Raw genomic sequence first — 19,397 nt, 5'->3', positions numbered from 1 at the left:
AGTTTCCCTTCAGACTTAGAAATTTTTATGGAGAAAAGGTGCTTGTTAACCAGTCTTTGGCAGGGCAAGCTGCACGCTGAATATGATGAGGGGCTCAATGACAGCTAGTTGCTGATGAGTGGGGTCCCAGTGCTGTTTTCAGCAAAGGTGAGAAAGTTCTGACCGGGTGAAGGCCGAAGTCTTTGCCCATTAAGGCTTAGACGGGTTGCTGTATGGCGTTCGTCCCAATGAAGCTCTCTACGTTTGGACTTAAAAACTTTTCTGTAAGTCGGATATCCTTCAGCGAGCCAAACCAGACAGCTGGGACTGACCAGTAATAGGACGAAGATGGCTGCTGCTTCAACGGCAATCCCAGTCTCCGTCAGTTCACCAGGCAGAAAGTTGGTAAAAAAAAATGTAAGTCCCAGCTTTTGCAGTGTGTCAGAAGGAGTACACTTTAATGGCAGCAAAGGGTCCAAGACCTGGGGGAGGGGGGCTCAATTAGGGGTTAGGATCGACTCAATCAATCAAAATCCTTTATTCGGTATTTAAGAAATACCATAAAAGTACGAGTTATACATTTAAAATACATTAAAATACAATTCATGACAAATTACATTGGAGACAATTAACCAGAAATTCATTCAGCTCAGCCCTCTGGAGTTCCTGAGTCTTAAAGCAAACTTGATAAAATTCATAGTACATAACAGTGTCAAGGGATCATTAGCCCTTTGCAAGAATAAAAGGGCAACCTTGGTGTGTCTAAACTTTGCTGGTTTTAAAATTCTTACTAAAAAGCTACGCCTGGGTAAAGCATAAAATGGACATAATAATACAAAATGAAGGGTGTCCTGCAGAGACCTATTGTCGCAGCCGCAGGGACCCTTCCGCTCAACCGTAGCAGTAAAACCTGGTGGATCAGCCAGTAAATGATGTAAAAGGTTGAGCCTAAAACGAGTGATTAAAAATCTTTCCTGTGCATTATACATGAGAGCTAGGAAAGGTTCCATTCCTTCCCCTGTCTTTACCATTCTATAAGCGCAGACTGTGGACTTCCTGCCTTCCGCGGCAGCTTGCGTGAGGCTGCCATATCCCAAAAAAATCTTTTAATTCTCAGTTTATCTTATGGGCACAATTACCGTTGGGTTAGTAAAAAGATCCTTACACCCAATTCCTTCAAGGGTAGTCTTCGCGTATTTTAGCGATGGAATACTCATTACTTTGTCCTTATCTATGCAATCTCTAATAATTTGTCTACTCAAATCTGCCTCCGTGTTGGACCAAATTTTTAACCAGGCCATGAGAGGTCTGGCCTTGATCAAGTCCTCAATATACACCCTACCTAATTCCTCATGAATAATACAGGCGGGTGTGCTTTGTGGGGTTTTGAGCACCTTTCTCAGATATTTATTCTCCTCTATCTGAATCTGATTAGTGCTTACAAAACCCCACACTTCAGATCCGTATACCACTTTGGAGCAACAGATTGAGCTGTATAAATTTATAACCTGTTCCGGCGACCACCGACCCAACCTGCGTCCATAGTTCATTATGGCCCCTGTCGAGGCCACTAGTTTGGAACTGGGATATGAGTGACTGAAGTCAAAACTGACTCTTCAATTAAAAGTTTAAAATTTAAAAACCCATCAAATAGCATACACAGGTAGGAGAAGGTCTGTACCTGCTCCATTTTATGTGTGCCTATTTTGTAAGAAAACTTCTTGCAAGGTTTTAATCCAGCCAGCATAACATAGGACTTGGTTAGATTAGCCGATAGATCTAATGTATCCATAAAACTGACAAACCCATCTATCAGGCGCTGAAGACCCTTAGAGGTGCGGGCTAAAAGAACCGCATCATCAGCGTACAAAAGCTCTGGGACTGGGCGGGAACCTACTCTAGGGGAGTCTACTTTCAATGTACCTGGTGCCTGTTCTAAATTATTAATGTACAAGGAAAACAGGAACGGGGCCAGGATACATCCCTGTCTTACCCCACTAGTGCAAGGGAAAGATGCTGTTGTACCCCCTTCAAGGTTAAAACGCACTTTGGCAGAGGTATTCCAGTGAAGAGCTCTCAAGATGTTTACCAGGCCCTGGTCTACCACTAGTCTAGTCATCAAAGCTCAAAGCTTCTCTCTATTGACATGGTCAAAGGCTGCAGTGAGGTCCATAAACCCTAAATATACTGCCTCATTGCTAGCTAAAGTATATTTGGCCACCAATAGATAAAGGGTCAGGCACCGGTCCGTCGTAGATCTTCCTGCCCTGAACCCATTCTGGGTATCAGTGATAATTGGATGTTCATCGGCCCAGTCCATAAGACGCATTAAGACCACTCAACCCAGAACTTTAGCCGTTACATCGATCAACGATATGGGACTGTAGCACAGGGGGTGGTCTCTAGTCCCTTTTTAAAAAATAGGGACTATTGTTGCCGCTGACCATGAATGCGGAAAGCCGGTTGCAACGGCCACATTTATTACTCTTATGAGAATGGGAGCCCACAGTTCTACCTTGCTTAAGTAAACGTCTGGTGGAATGCCGTCTGGGCCTGGGGCTTTGTTTTGTGTTAGACCTTTAATGCCCACTACAATTTCCTTTATCGTGAATTCGATTGACGCGACCCACGGACAGCCCTTTCCATCATCCTGGTTGTTCCCGGCAGTATGATTATATGAACTTTTAAAAATGGTCAAACCATTGTTCTGGGAGAATGGTTGTGCCACCTTCTGGGGCATTGGCGTCCTGGAAACATGGTTCATTTATTATTTTCCAGAACGTACTGGTGTCCCTTCTATCTGCTGCGTCCCTTAGGTCTTCCCAAGCTTGTGATTGGAGGGAAAATTTCCTGCATTTGATCGCCTTTCTATATGCAGTCCTACACTGTGCAATTCGCAACTTATCCCTTGGGATGGTTTTCAGGCTCACTTTTAACTCTTTCTGAGCCCGGGAGTAATCTTTATCAAACCATCTGGGGGTGACGTTAACTTTCCCATGCGAGGTGGACTTTAATAGCCCGTCTATCAGGTACACCACTGCCTCAAATGCTTTAATCACAGCAGGTCTCTCCACGGATAAATCAAGGCACACCCCAATCACCTCATTACCTCACTTCATTAGGGATTTATAGAAAACATCCCGTCCACTTTTGACCATCTAAGTCGTCTTCCCTGGTCTGTTATCCTCTTGATGCTAGCAGCCACTACACCTCTCCTTGCGCCTCTGGGGGACAGGTCTCTTATTTTCAAGACTAGGGGGTTATGATCGCTAAATATGCTCCATCCAATCTCGGCCCCTCTTATCCAGTCCTTGAACAGACTGGAAACCACTATATAATCTGTGAAAGAACGGCACCCTTTGCCCTTAAATGTTGGGGTGACCTCACGTCCACCATCTAGGGCCACCAAATCGATTGTGTGCACTAAAACATGACTTTTCAAGAACCTGTCTAGTTCCGTCCCCTTCCATAGAATGTTCAAAATGCGGACCTTTTTCTGCCATACAACGAGACCAGTCGCCGTTAATAGGTCTTAAATTAGGGCACAACTGACAATTCAGGTCACCCACTAAAACCGCACACAGGCTAATGCTCCCTTCCTCAAGGCAATCTCTGCGGTTAGTCAGTTGTCTAGCTCGCATATTACGGAACCCTTCCCCTTCACTGCTGCTGCATTGTACAGGTTAATCAGCATCACATTTAACCTGTTTGTGTGAAACCCAAGGGCCTGTATATTATTAGTGTTCCAATTTAGGTTAGTCCACACACCTTCTAACTGCAAATCCACATATGTGGATAACCCTCCCATAGCTCTTCCCGAGGCTGATTTCTGTGCAGGCACTAAGAAACACTTGTAGCCCGCTAAATGAAAGTGACTGCAGTCCACTGCCCAGGTTTCCTGCAAGCTAATTACCTGGAACTTGGTAATGTACGGTCTCCATTCCTGATTGTCAAATTTGGATGACAGCCCAGCTATGTTCCATGATACCAGTCTGAGCTCCTCCTGCATTTGTCTCTTTTGTACCGCTTTTGGCCGCCATAAGTGTGGCAGGGTATGCTCAGATGTGAGTCCCTTGCTCACTTTGCCACTGGGTTCAAGCAAGCCGGGCTGAAGACGGCTGGAATGCCAGAAACCGGTCCTCGGAAGCTTGTTTCCGGTCCAGAGAAGACATGGCTTAGCAGTTCGGGCTGGACTGTTCCCATGAGGCACAGGGTCAGACTGATTTGCATATAGCCATGTCTGAACTGGGGTGGCAGAGTGGGCTAAAAAACGGTTATGGATAAAACCCAGATCTTTTGACTGGGTGTGAGTGTTTGATTGATTCAGATGCTCCGTCCATCACCACCCCCTTTTTGTACCGGCCTAACCAGCATGCCCGCAGGAATTCCTAAGACAAGGGAAGTTGTGATGAATAAAACAAGGATCCTGTCCGAGGGCTCCACGCCTGAGGTGAAAGGCGTGTTCACTGCAGGGTAATGAGGTGGAATTGCAGGCGGGGAAATAGCGTGGGTGCTACCCTTTTCGGGAGGGTAATACTTAAGAGGGTCCTTAACACTCTTTAGTCAATCCAGCTCCTCGAGAGACATAAGGGGATCGAATCGGTTTCTCAAGCTTAGTGCACCCCGGTTTCCAGGGATAACATGTGGCATCGGGTGGTAATGGCCCTTCCCGCCAAGGAGGCTATCACTTCTGCTTCGGTGGACAGGGTGTTGACCAAGGCTACGGGTTCCCTTTGGATAAAAGAAACTCAGGGGCAGGGATCTAATGTTGCTTAATTGGCTAGCCGGCCCCCAGCTTAGTATATGGTCTGCTGCTCTACGATTCCTAAAATTTACCACCACACAGTCACCGGAAGCATCCTTATGCCTCTTCCCCAACCAACTCACCCTCCGCACAAACAACATTTCCCCCTGTTCATTTTCTGTTAATGGCCTATTCCTAGTTAGCCAAAACATGACTTTTTTCTTGAGTTCATCGTAAACTTCTGTATGGTCGGGCTTCAACTCTAGGACCGTGAGAATGATGACATATGGGGCCGCCTCTGGGGGTAAGTTTATGCAGGGTAATCGGTTAACGGTCCCTTTGGTTAATGTCTCTTTAGGTTGGGACGGATGTGGCAAATTAGTTGGCGGGGCAAGTATTGCTTCACCTGAGCTCGAAACGTGTCCGTTAGGGACACTACTAGAGTGTGGTTGATTATGAATTAAAGCAATGAGCATATGTTAACGGGAGTTTGCCCAGCTGGAGGATTGACTCAAACAGAGACCAGCAGCAGGTCAGGATCTGGTGGTACTGGTCAGCTGGGTAGTTGCAGGAAAAGGGTCTCTGGACGCTTCTTCTGTCCCTCTAACTTAAACAAGAGGCCAGCCAACTAACTCTTGGAGTGATGTCTCGGGACTTGTGTTCAAGGGAAGCAGGTACAGTCTTCCTTCATGTTCTTCAGAGCAAAGCAGTCCCTCTACTGATTCTTCACAGGTCCAGGAGTGTTCTCATTACAGTACTGGGGCACCACAGTTCTGCCCAGTGCTAGCCAGCACTTTTAAGAAAATCCTGGCCACTCTCTAACCAATGGGGTTACCCTACCCTCTTTGTAGCACTTACTGTGTGTTTTATTATAAGTTATTGTACAGTACCTATCTTTCCCTAAACCCATGGCTAAACCCTTCTTCCCCGAATCAGAGCTCTCTGTGCCTACCCAGAGAAGTGGCTACAGAAACAGGCACATCCTTCTTTGTGGTAAGTGTAAACCAGTTCTGGGGCAGTTCCCCCTTCCCACTGGGTTTGGACTCAAGTTGACTAGGAAGAAGTAGGTAGGCAAGCCTAGGTATAAGCTACACCTGCCAGTGACAGGGTTCCTTGAAGCTCAAAAGAACTAAAAGAACTTACGTCCGTTAAAAGCCCACCAGAGGCCCCAAAAACCAAAGAATGGACAGAAGATCTTTCAATGTTCCTAGACGATAAGATCACAAAAATATGTCAACCATTCAATGCAGAAAATACATCTCTCCAACACCTGGACATAGAACTACACATGAACAAAGAGGTCTCTTCCTCTAATTGGTCCACTTTTGAATTACTAGACGATGATAAAATTCTACGTCTAGGACATAAAATAAAATCCGGATCTCCCTGTGACCACCTAACATCCAAACTATTTACTACCCTCTCTCCAGTGTTGGCCCATCCCCTCTCCTGCCTCCTAAACACATCCCTGAGAGAAGCGGAATTTCCTCAAATCTGGAAAGCGGCTAGAGTAAAACCTCTACTAAAAAAGCCTGGTGCGGATGCAAACACCTTTTCAAACTATCGCCCCATCTCCTTGCTACCTTTCTCGGGGAAGGTGCTGGAGGCATTTGTAAATGAGCAGTTGAGAAGCTATCTCGAGAAGAACAATCTACTTGACACCTCACAGTCAGGTTTCCGTGCGGCACATAGTACGGAGACAGCCCTGATAGAGGTGACGGATAACATCAGAGGTGCCCTTGACAAGCGCCAATCATGCATTCTGGTACTTTTAGACCTATCAGCTGCCTTTGACACCATCTCCCACCATATCCTAATCAGACGATTGTGGGAGTATGGTGTCAAGGGGCAGGTCTTAAAGTGGTTCATTAGCTATCTGTCAAACCGAACCACCACACTGCAATTAGATGAAACTTTAGCCAGCACACGGCCAGTTACAAGGGGTGTGCCACAGGGCTCTATTCTCAGCCCCTCACTTTTTAATGTTTATATGGCCCCTCTGGCCAATCTCATTAGGGCACATGGATTTGACGTGTTATCATATGCTGATGACACGCAAATACTTGTTACCCTTGAACATGATATTAATGACACCAAAAAACGCTTTAAAAAGTGCCTAATAGAGGTTAAAAACTGGATGAGTCTAAACCATTTACAACTAAACGGCGCAAAGTCTGAAATAATGACTTTCGGTCAAGCCAGCGCACACTGGTCTCAGGACTGGTGGCCCCCGGAAATGGGGGAATGTCCGGTCCCAAAAGAATCTGTCCGCAATCTTGGAATCCACATGGATAATAAATTATCCATGAAGGACCACGTGAACCACACTGTTGGAACCTGTTTTGGAATCATGCGAAGTCTCCGTAGAGCCTTTAAATGGATACCAAAAGAAGCACGTAAAGTTCTAGTTCAGGGCCTTATTATAAATAGGCTAGATTACTGCAACTCCATTCTGCTTGCCATAAATGAATGCCACATAAAGAGACTGCAAGTTGTTCAGAACACTGCTGCTCGTCTGATTTTAGGACTCCCAAAACGATCCCCCTCCCTTCCTAGCCTGAAAAATTTACACTGGCTACCCATAAAAAAGAGAGTTATTTTTAAAACCATGTGTCTGGTCCACAAACATATGCATGGCACTGGACCCAAATACTGGAACCAAAAACTGACTTGGTACCAGCCCGGACGAGAACTGAGATCTAGCTATAAGTTCCAACTTACGCCATCTAGAATACAAACAGTCAAGAATGGGGGACGTGCTTTCTCACATATGGCACCTCTCCTATGGAACAAACTTCCTCTGAATATTCGTGCAACGACCGAGCACATGAGTTTCCGAAGACTGTTGAAAACATGGCTCTTCAGCTAGGTCTCCGCCTTTTTCGCAAGATTTCTCTCCTTTTTACTCCGGGGTTGTCCGCATGCGCCATGAGACTCCCTCACGGGACGTGATATGTTTTGCGCAATACAAATTTCCAGACTAGACTAGACTAGGAAGGGACTAGGTAAGCCCATTAGGCCATCCTGCTAAAGGAAGAAAAACATCTCTCCAGACCCAAGCCTTTTGTCCATTGTCTAAAAACAATCAACAGTCAGGGGTCACTGGACCCTGGTAGAAATGCCTTTAGTCGTAGGCAGATTAATGACAACTTTCTAAAAGTGTCATTTCTAAAATAATAATATAAAATCAGACTACACCATTAAGTTGGATTTTAAAGTACTACTAAAATGAGTCCTAGAATAACGTTTAAAGCTGCTCCCAAACTGAAATTAAGTATTATACATTGTTAGATTGTAACCCAGTGTTTTCCTATAGGAGAGACAGATTTTCTACAGTGAAAACCTTTGGGATTGTTTCACTGCCAAAATATGTATAACATTAAATATACATGTCCTGCTTTTTAAATACCATGCCCCCTGCCCTATGAGCAATTGGGGCCTTCCTTATGGGTGACCTATCCTAAAATGGAAGGTTTAGTACTGGCAAATGTTTCATTTTGCCAGGTCCGAATGAAATAGCAGTTTAAATCCCAGGGGCATGCTTTACAGTGGTACTTTAATGGATTCCACAATGAGTGCTGCAGCACACTAGTAGCATAACATTTACACGGCCTGGATATATGTATTGCCACATACTGGGGCTTATAAATTAATTAAATATGCCAATTAGGAATATGTAAATTTTAAAATGTTTCAAATGAGAGCAAAAACATGTTAGCTCTGGATAGCAGGATTAAAGTGCACAGAGTCCTATGGACAACAAAATCGAAATCAGCAAAAAGAAGGCAAAAATCTGGGGTGATCTTACTGAAAGGGCAGATTTTCAACACTCCCAGACAAAACACACTGACTACACAGCATACAAAATAGGACTTAACACACACACCTCTCTTAGAACCGACCAACCTGAGAAAGAGGGCTAGCTGATAACTGAAGATTAAGTGAGTAATGGACTTGGCCCCAAATGTGGCCCCTCAAGAGATGTCGATAGATTTCCACACTCTACTGGCCCAAGAACCTTGAAATCAATTTGATGCCATCTGGCCCACATCACCTACAACTGGTCATCATGGTCTTCGATATTGGAAAAACATTTCATAGGGTGTGCTGAGTTGATCTTTCGCTACCCTAAATGTTCAGCATTTGTGCGACTTTTTTAAAAGCAATTCTGGCTCTTAATCTCAATCCAAGTGCAGGCTTCTGCCAATAGACTGCCCTCCCTGCCCTTTCCAACCTCATGCAGGTGGGCAAAACATTTCTCAAAGACACAAGTGGCAATACAATTTCGTCTTTGCGTTTCTTTCTGTGTCTTTCAATTCATAATTGTTTTAGTATATCTGCTCTACCTTGGAACGAAAGCTTAAATTCATTTAATCTCCTTCATCTAGATCATTTCCTTTGTGTTCTCCCTGGTTATGTTATGCGTAATTCCTTGATGAAGTGGGTCATATTAAGTGGGCCATGGAGACAAACAGCACACTACTTTATTTTCATTCTGCTTCTTTACCATTATTGCGTGAGGTTATCAAGCAGAGATATATTAAGTCTTTCAGTCTTCAAGTGCTCATCATTTAGTACTGCATAATAGGACCAAAAACAAAAATAGGAATGCCAAAATCTTTAATAAAATTTCAATTTTCAATCCTAGCTAGCTATAGAAATTGGGATTAATACCGGACAATGTTGGCAATCTACACATTTTCACAGTCACTACTTTACAGCTGATGTATTGCATTAGCATTGAATTGTTCTTTTTTCAAACCGGAGTGAACAGATTACTGCACCCTTCCTTGTATACCACATCAACAACATTCAGAAGCCCATTAAGAGTAATAGACATACATACAGTACAGGTGGTGATTGTGCGGCTTCCAGACTGATGCATGAGAAGGGGTATGTTGTTAAGGTTGAATCTGAATGCACCTCGGAAAACAATAAACATACTGCAAGGAAAGAGAAAAAGTCCTTACGAAGAGAAAATGCAGCAGCTGATGCAATGCAGGTACTGGCAATATTTTTGGACCAGTTTGCAAAGCATTTAGTTTACAACGAGAATGTAAATGAAGAGTTAAAGCTAAACACTTGAATAACATAACGGACTAGGGGCAGCCTACACCTTGCGACACATCTCATCGTGGGCCTGGAATAAATATGATAGCATCACCTATATCCTGGTGGAACTCTATTGGCTCCTCTTGCCGGCCCACACCATCTTCAAAACTAGCTGTGTCATTCAAAAAGCCATCACAACTAGCAGCCCGCTTATTTTGTTCACAAGCACTCTACCTCTGGTGGTTCTTGGCACACCCGCCAGCCAGGACACCACGAGCCTGCAGAGTAAGAAGTGTAAAAAATAAAAAAAACAAGAACGCAGGCCTTTTCCAACTATTCACCCATGATCTACAGCAATAGCTCTGTAAGAAATGCATTGTTGGTTGATTGGAGTGTAAGCCCTGGTCAAGCAGCAACCACAATCCTGGTCAGGGTAAGGCACAAGCAAACCCCAAATTAACCTGTGCTCACCCCCCCCCCCCCCCCCACACCCCCTGCCCCCGATTGCGCCCTTGTCCCAAAGGAAAGGTTGGATACATCAAAAGTGCAACTGCATACCCGTCGACCACCCAACCAACATAGATCCAGCACATACGTCAGTCCGGCAAGCGTACGTCTCCCTCCTGTGGTGGGAGCTCCCATCCCAATACTTCGACAGGCAGGAGTACACCCCCTCCAGAAACGAAGCAATGAAGAACTCAAGACTGTGTGCCCTCCTCCCGCTGACAGCGGAGACACTCGGGAGATCCGATCATTCCTGCCCTCCACAAACGCACTCTAGTGAAGTATACTCTGTGTAACTATTTGTGTAACTATTTGAATTGGACCAATCGCAGGCGCGTAGCTATCGCCGCCCACCGCGGGCTCGCTAAAGCCTCAGCCCAGTCCTCCTCCTCCAAATCACCCACATCCGTTTCCCATGTTGTCTTAATTTTCTGCAGATTGGCGGAGCAGTGAATAACTAGTGTCTGGTATATGTGGTAGATCTTGTGGTCCGGTAGATCCCCCATGAAGAGCTTAGCCTCTATAGGGCTGAAGTCAGGGAGAGACTCCGGGCCCTCCAAACTAGGGGCTAGGACATGTCTGAACTGTAGGTAACCCCTTTGGTTGTTTGGCACAGAGAAGTCAGGCTTATCTTAAAGACAATGCATAAAGTATTTGTGCAACATTCTAAACAGTAAAATAATGAAAATATACCACAGAAAGGAGCCTACAACAGATTTAGAAAAATAGAGTCACTTTTAATAAATAAAACAAGACCAAGACAACATAAATCCAATTCCCAGAACCGGAAATATTGAATTTTAGAGTTTTGTGTACATAGCACCAAAGTACAAAGCGCCAATTGGGGATATCTGGTTGCGCCAGACTGGGACAAAGTCATAAGTTCAGGTCGACCGCGATGAAGCATGGCCAACTACAGAGACCCAGTTAGACCCACTAAACAGAGTACCTTAAATCCTGGTAGCGGAGTGTTGCATGGATCCGGTTCGAAGATGAGCCGCAGAGTCAAAGCTAAGTGGTACAAAAGGGGGCGGTGATGGATGGAGCATCTGAACCAATCAAACACTCACACCCAGTCAAGAGATCTGGGTTTAATCCATCACCGTTCTTTAGCCCACTCTGCCACCCCAGTTCAGATATGGCCATATGCAAATCAGTCTGACCCTGTGCCTCATGGGAACAGTCCAGCCCGAACCGCCAAGCGATGCCTTCCCTGGACCGGAAACAAGCTTCCGAGGACCGGTAGATGGGATGACATGGCTTGGCAGTTCGGGCTGGACTGTTCCCATGAGGCACAGGTCAAGGCTGATTTGCATACGGCCATGTCTGAACTGGGGTGGTGTGGAGTGCAAAAAAACTATGGATTTAGGCCCAGATCTCGGGACTGGAGTGAATGTATGACATTGTTCTGCATTCTGTCCATCAACTGTTGATTTTGCACTGGTCACCCCGAGTGGGATGGGTATGCTCAGACGTGAGTCCCATGCTCTCCACACCACTGGAGTCAAGCTATCCTGGCTGATGACGTCTGATAGCCAGAAACCGGTCCTAGGATGCTTGATTCCGGTCCAGGAAAGACATGGCTTGGCAGTTCGGGCTGGACTGTTCCCATGAAGCACAGGGTCAAGGCTGATTTGCATATGGCCATGTCTGATCTGGGGCGGTGTGGAGTGCAAAAACGATGGATTTAGGCCCAGATCTCGGGACTGGGGTGAATGTATGACATTGTTCTGCATTCTGTCCATCAACTGTTGTTTTTGCACGCAGAGTCAAAGCTATGCGTCGGGTCAGAGATGCGGCAAGGCTGTGGTGCGTGGTCCTGTCGCACCATCGAGGCTCCCGTAGACAGTGCTGGCGATGTAAAGTCCAGCACTGGGAATGTGACATGCAGTAGGCGGTGCATCGGTTCTGAGGAGCTGCGAGACTGCGATGCAGTGTCCGATGCCGTAGTCGAGGTTGCAGTTAATGAGAGATGTGAGGAGCTTGGCAGTGGAAGTGCAGTGCCGCCAGGGCGATGCGTCGGTTCCAAGGACTGAGATAGACGATGCAGGTCTTTGCAATGGGTCCAATCCACACAGCAGCGGCAATGCATTGATTCTGCTTAGGGATGTGCCACTCAGCAGGGAAAATGCATCGGTTCCACTGGCAAGCACCTTAGACCCACTTCCAAGGGTCCAGGACTGGGGTGGCACCACTTGGCAGATGGCAGAGTCCAGCTGCAGTTGCAAGGTGGTTAGAAGCCTATTACGTCTCTGAGGCTTCAGATCGGGGGCCAGCAAACTAGCCCTTGGAGTCACTCTGGATTCTAGGGTCAAGAGATGCAGTTCCAGTCTCTCTCACTCAGTCAAAAGAACAGCACGTCGGAACAGCAAAGCAGGAGTCCAGCAGAGCCACAGTTCAGAAGAGTGACAGTCCTTCAGCAGCACAGATGTTCAGGTCCAGAAGCATACTGAAGTGGTTGTGTTTACCAGTTGTGCCTTTAAAGTGGGAGAAGCTTCTGGAGAGATGCCATTGAAGTCCACAGATGCTCTGCCTTGCCTGCTCTTGCTCCAGATCAACTACATAGGGTATGCAAGACCCAGCCAATTCATGTGTGAGGCTAGGCCCAGCTCCTCCCTCCCATCCTGCCAGTGATGTCCCACTCAGCCACACCTAAGCTCCCATTGTGTGTGGCTGTCTAGGAGGAATACACAATGCCCCACTGCCAACTACACCTAGTCAAGTGAATAGAGACAGGCTGCAGACAAGGAATGGCTGCGGCAAGAAAATGTCTACTTTCTAAAAGTAGGCCTGAAAAACCCGAAGTCTCTGGTAAAAGAACCTAGCCAAGGTAGAATTTTCAGAACTCAATCAGAGCTTGAAAAAAATCAGGAAAGAAAACTTTTCTTTCTTAAGTCCCCTCACTCACACGTGTTTTCCCATGGTGACATGCTTCATTATAGGGGCCATCTCAGTCCTCTACGGACTGAGGCATGCTACGACTTGCGGAATTACATAGGAATACTATTGTGAACAACTATGTGTAGTACAGACAGTGGAGTGGAGTGGGATAATGTGAGTTTAAAAATACCTAGCTAGTGGGCGACACAATTTTATTCTTGCTCCTAGTTGGTATAGTCTAAAAACAGGGTAGAAATACTAAATGGCCTAGCTACAATGGGTTAGGTGCTCCTAGCATTATATTTGTCAACATGTTTCGAACATTCCCCAAGCTCTTCGTCAGGACTACAGAGGGACCAGCCCTGTGTACGCCACTCCTAGTTAACCTAACTGAGGTGAAAAAAGTATTAACTTACGCTGCAACTAAAAAGCATGCGTTAGTACATACATACATTTGAGCATTGTCACATAGTATCTGTAGGGTACAAAAAACGAACATTTGTTAAGGGGACAAACTGCCCCCAATGTCCCTTATGGTTCCGGCTATAGTAAATTCTGCACACATAATCATAATAGATGCAGGTAGAATCAGCTTTCTCTGTGCCCCTGTGTGGGTCAGAAATAATGTAAAAAAAATGACTCAAACCATTTCAGTGTTACTAAAGTAAAAAAGGAATTCGCGTTAAAACCAAGTGATCATGACACACAATGTGAAACACACACACAAATATATGTAGCGAACATACATTTAGGAAGCATTAACTGTGCCCCATGGTCTCGGAGAGGCTGTGGGTAGCTAGTGTACCTGTAATCGGCCAAGAAAGGAGGAGAAGAAACCAGAGGAAAAACAGAGCTGTGTTAATGGCTTTTAAATGCAGAAAAACTATATAAGTATTGCCTCGTAGCGGGACTTGGTTGCAGGGATCCCAAGACCTATGTTCTGTCTAGGAAGGAAAACACTTACTTAGTTCGAGATGCTCTTACTTGAAATGACCTGGCTGGAACCCTCCGTACCGCATATTAGCGTGTCCTCCGGCGGGGCCAGTATTTAAGTGTGTACTTCCACGTTGTAATTGCGGTGAACGCCTAGACCAGGGAGAAAGGAAAAAGGAAAAAATGGCCGCCAACCCGTGGCTACGGTGTCTGCCATATTGGGTGGATAGTGATAATGTTTATGGTTAATAACTCGGACAAAATTGCTTGTGGTGCGTCGATTTTTAACTATAAATAATGCGATGCTAAACGACGCTTGAAATGTTATTTTTACGTCGCTCTCTGATAGGACAACATTTCTCATAAATATAAAAAACGAGTTATATTTTTAACCATGATGACGATCTGTTAATAAAGAATAGCAATGGAAGTCCAAACCATTGCTGGAGTGTTATGGAAACTCTGTATGTTTGAGATTTCATGAATCTTCAAGGAAAATGGCCGCCATATGTATGGCTAATGTGGTCAGTACTCTTATGCAACTGGTTTTTGGCAATATAGACAGTATTATTGGGAAAAGGGATTTTTGGCAATAGTAACTCCCACTACAGTGCAAATGAAAATGGCACTACAGACCGTGTCTATGGGGATGAGAACGTTATTTCAATGGAACCCACCACTAGGAGTTGTGGGATTTAATTTATTTATTCATTATCGAGCAGAGACTAACCCACCTTGATGTCAATATGGGAGGGGTAGGGTGTGTTTCGGTCTTATATTCAGAGCATGAGATAAAAAGAGTTCAAGGGCTCATGACTGTACTGATATTAGGTTTGTTAAGAAAACTGTCCCCATGGACTATTGACATTGAGGCCCTGGGTATCAGATCGTAACTTGAACACCCAGCGTTGTTCTTTTTCAAGGAGTTTTTTCCCAATATTTGTACGGTTTTCAATATACTCCTGTACCACCCAACTCAGATCATTAGAGGTATGTTGTCTCTCCAGGAAATGGGTGGTCATTTTTGTTGTGGTGCGTTTACACATGATATTACTACGGTGTTCTACTATTCTTGTGCTCACTTTTCTAGTAGTCATCCCCACATAGTGTAGATCACAGTTGCAGGTGATGAGACACTACACCTGCCGTGTTGTAGTTGGTGAAAGTTCGCAAATCCCATGTCATGCCATTATTGCATACTACTTTTTTGGTAGCTGAGGTTAGGTGGCATACGCTGCAATTACTGCATGGGTAGTGACCCTCGGGTAGGGGATATAGTAGGCCTAGTGGCCCTTCAGTAACAGCTGTGTTTTTGGGTCGTGTGTGCACCAAGTATTTTCTGAGATTGTTTCCTTTTCTGTGGCTAAACATGGGTTGTTGTATGTTCAAGCCTCCACTGTTCAAAATTCGCCAGTGTTTCTTTACTATCTAAGTCACCCTGTCAGATGCGAGGTTAAAAGTGGTGATGCAGATAAGTCTTTTGTTTTCAACACTTGTCTCTTTTAAGCCCATTATAGCTAGGCCATCCAGCATTTCTACCCCGTTTTTAGACTATACCAACTAGGAGCAAGAATAAAATTGTGTTGCCCACAAGCTAAGTATTTTTAAACCCACATTATCCCACTCGACTCCACTACACTGTCTGCACTATACATAGTTTTTGACAATAGTGCTCCTACAAAATTCCGCTAGTCGTAGCACGCCTCAGTCCGTAGAGGAGAGAGATGGCCCCTATGATGAAGCATGTCACCGTGGGGAAACCCTGGTGAGTGAGGGGACTCAAGAAAGAAAAGTTTTTCTTTCCTGATTTCTTAAAGCTCCAATTGAGTTTGGAAGTTCTACATTGGCTAGGTTCTTTTACGCAAGACTTTGGGTTTTTCAGGTCTACTTATGTTTGGAGGGTGGACCTAGCCTATACCTCTACTTACCCCCTTCCTTTTTGAATATTACTTTATAAACATGGGATTTTCAGAATTGCAATTTAAATTCGGACTTCACCACAAGTTAGGATTTTACATTGGGATTCCAGATACATGAAACTTGAATCTAGTATTTCTTCCCATTTGGGCATTTCACTTATAAAATGTAATAAAGGAATCAAAATGTTATCCTATTGGACATATAGGCATTGCAGTAATGAAAAACTAATTTGAGAATCTTTCACTACCAGGATATGTAAAACTTAAAAGTAAAATTCCAGCTTTTTAAAAACATTGCACCCTGCCCTGTGGGCTGTCCAGGGCCTACCCTATGGGTGATTTATCTGTATTAAAAAAGCAGGTTTAGGCCTGGCACTAATTTATACATAAGAATAACATTATATAAATTTAGTCGAACAATTGTCTTTTCTTCCAATGTCAAAAGAACGACAATACATTGCTAGTTTTAGAATGATTTTGGAAGTAACATATTTCAATTCATTTGTCGGTCCTTAATATAGCAGCGCTTCTTTGTACATTAATAAAATCTTCCAAAAAACTATCAATACTAAGTTGCTTTATAAAATCCTAATTTATAATGCCATAGATTAAGTGCCATTAAATCTTTGCTTTCTAAAGTGCCAACTTTACTGAAATTAACGTTCTATTTCAATATTTAAAATTAGAGTGTTTTACACTGTTCAACATAAAGCAACGCTTCTTTATATATAATAATAGCCGTATTGTTGGTAACTTGAGAATCATCGGCTTCTCTTGCTGGTGGAGACTCGATGGGTTCATTACATTTGGTATAATCAGGAGGTTTCTGTGGGCTGTTTAGTGTGCTTTCTTCCCTTACTAATTGGTTTTCCCTTTTTTGTCCTTCCTTATAGATGGAATTGTATTCTGTTGCTGGTCTTTAGGCCTAAGGGATCCCTTTATATATTTGTCGATTTTTTTCTAATCCCATTTTTATTCATAGTGTTCATAGCTTGACTAGGAGTTGCCGCTATTAATGCTTTGGTATCAAGACAAAGGCAGTGGTCATAATCTGTTGCGCCGACTTGGTCTTTAGTAATCCTGCCTGATATTGACTTGACCTACACCACCATAGAGCCTACTATATTTAGTAGCTCTGAGATTTTATCGAACGTATGGGCACAGGTACATGTAATCAGTTGGTTATCTTTATCAGATTGTGAGTTTACTACCAAATTTGATAAATGAATTAACTTTGAGTCTATCCCGGCAACGCAGAGGTCTAGTGTGTTTAAGAAGTCCACCTGGATGTTCAATTTAGCTAAATGGAAATTAAGAGCATTAGTTATAGTGTCCGTGGTATTAAGCAGACTATCCCATATTTCATTATTAATCTCTTTGACCCTCTGGAACACGTGCACTTGCCCGAATATTTTCATCATATTTACCGAGTAATGATAAATCTGCTGAATTGAGAGGGTTGGTGATGGAGTCGGCTTGCTCTACTTTACTTTGTCCATTTGAAATGAACACATTCTCTTTGTAAATTTTTTCTGGAATCAAAGTTAGTTTGAGGTCATGCGTAGTGAATCCGGTTTCCAATGTTAGACTAAATAGATCAGTTTTATTTGACATCTTTGGGCTTGAAAAAGCTTTGGGTATCATATTTTCTCCAGTTTTATTTGAATTGAAAGAGATAAGAATGGGTGCCCAGAAAGGGAAGACAAAAATACCTCATCACTTGTATTTTGATCAAACCTGGATAATATGTTAATCACCGTGTTATTCAGATTTAGGCTGATGTCCTGTTGCATTCTGTAAACTTTATCAACACTGTGGTATGTCAATCACTTTTTCTCCAGTACAAAAGATGTAGGGACAGTTTTTGTTGCGTTCAAATGTCCACTAAATGCACTTCTTTGGTGAAGCACTCCTGTTGGGAGTACTAGGGGTATGAACCTGCACTTTTTATCAAAAGTGGGCCAGAGCCTATCTCTGTGATAAAGACCACATTGTCAACTTTAGTTACAGTGCAAGGGCTCTTATGAGCTGTTGAGGGGTTGTTTGCCACTTCTTTGTTCCCTGGAAAAAATGAGTCCTGGGTTTTTTGTAGCTTATGTCCTGCGTTGTATTAACTTTGACCATAGTTGTTTGCACTCCATGATCTATAATGCCTTCCCTGGGGTCTTTATTAATACTTTCAAGAGTTTTAAAATATCCTGTGATAGTTGGTTGGCAAGCCACAATATGATTTTTTGAATATTGAGCATCTTCAGGTGGTGTTGATGATAAAGCTGTTAAATTATCTGTTTCTTCTGTGGAGTACTTTGGCTGCTGTGCAGATGTCCCTCCCCATTCTTTCTCCGCCGCTTTAATTGTGGTCAGGGCAATGTCCCACCCAAACGTCCTGACCTGATAACTATATTCATTTGACGGAGAGAGGGTCTATGAGTCTGCGAGTTGTTCCAACCAAACCAATAGAACTAAGAGGGTGCGAGGCAGCGTCAGGGATCTGACTCCACTTCCTTTGCTTTAGACACCCCTCTCCTTCCTCCTCTCCCACCTTCTCTCTCCTCCACACCTCCCTGCCTTCAGTATACTGTTTAGTGGGCTGCCAGTCCGCTGTACCAGTCCTTAATCACATTCCTCCTGATGCAATACAGATGTCGATTGCAGGTTTGGGGAAAGCAAATCACCTACCGCACTGTCAGCTGCCTGCTTCTTGTGTTGCCCCCCGCGAGCCACAAGCTGCACTAGGTCTTTTCTCTGCAAATAGGGCTACTTGAGTAACTTAAGTATATAGTTTGGATGAATTAGTTGGCAGCGACTCATCCACAGGCTTCTCACAGTGATAGGGCGCTGTAGGCATTGCAATAACTATAGGGGAAATAAGATCCTGGATTCTGAATTCCAACTGCTTCTTCAACCGTACAGGGTCTCGTTACATTTCTCTGCGGCACCTCTAACCACTCAACTTCATCCACTACGCCCCCTCGGCCACCCGGCTAATCAACCAGCCAGTGGGAGCCACTAGCCAGCCGCAAACTGCACCCAACCTAGTCAGGCCGTCTCCGCAGCCAGTCTGTAGCCCACACTCTGCAGCTACCCACTAATGGCAGCCGCACTCGCTAGGCAGGTGTTTTTTTGGGCAGGTTACTAAGGATTATGCAGGTGGATATGGTGGAAAATGATGGTTAGTGGGGGGAGAAGCATTGTAGCGGTAGCTGTTAAATGGCCGTCACCGCTGCAGCCGCTGTAAACAGCCTCGTGTTCCTCAGAGTCCCGGTCCCAGTGGATGACACGTAAGGCTGATGGGAATTGGCTGACAGCCCGGCGTGGACAAAGAAACTGGCGAGAAACTGCCAAAGCCGAAGCAGCAGCCTGGCTCCCGGCTCCACCCTTCGCTG

General features: G+C 44.5%; 1 protein-coding gene across 2 annotated transcripts in view; it reads right to left on the bottom strand.

Moving 5' to 3' along the window:
* Positions 1 to 19,397, bottom strand: part of KYAT3 (kynurenine aminotransferase 3) — a 425,395-nt gene that overhangs the window by 273,436 nt on the left and 132,562 nt on the right. Inside the window, exon 3 of one of the 2 annotated variants that reach the window (XM_086953965.1) lies at positions 9,570 to 9,666. The exons of the other annotated variant lie outside the window; for it this stretch is intronic. Coding sequence (XP_086810091.1) covers positions 9,570 to 9,665 — 96 coding nt within the window. The 5' untranslated portion in view covers position 9,666. The remainder of the gene's footprint in view (positions 1 to 9,569; positions 9,667 to 19,397) is intronic. 2 annotated transcript variants of the gene reach the window in all.

This window comes from Lissotriton vulgaris, chromosome 1_1, assembly GCF_964263255.1.
Source record: "Lissotriton vulgaris chromosome 1_1, aLisVul1.2, whole genome shotgun sequence".
NCBI lineage: Eukaryota > Metazoa > Chordata > Amphibia > Caudata > Salamandridae > Lissotriton > Lissotriton vulgaris.
Note: the sequence above shows the minus strand (reverse complement) of the source record. Positions and strands in the feature narration are given on the sequence as shown.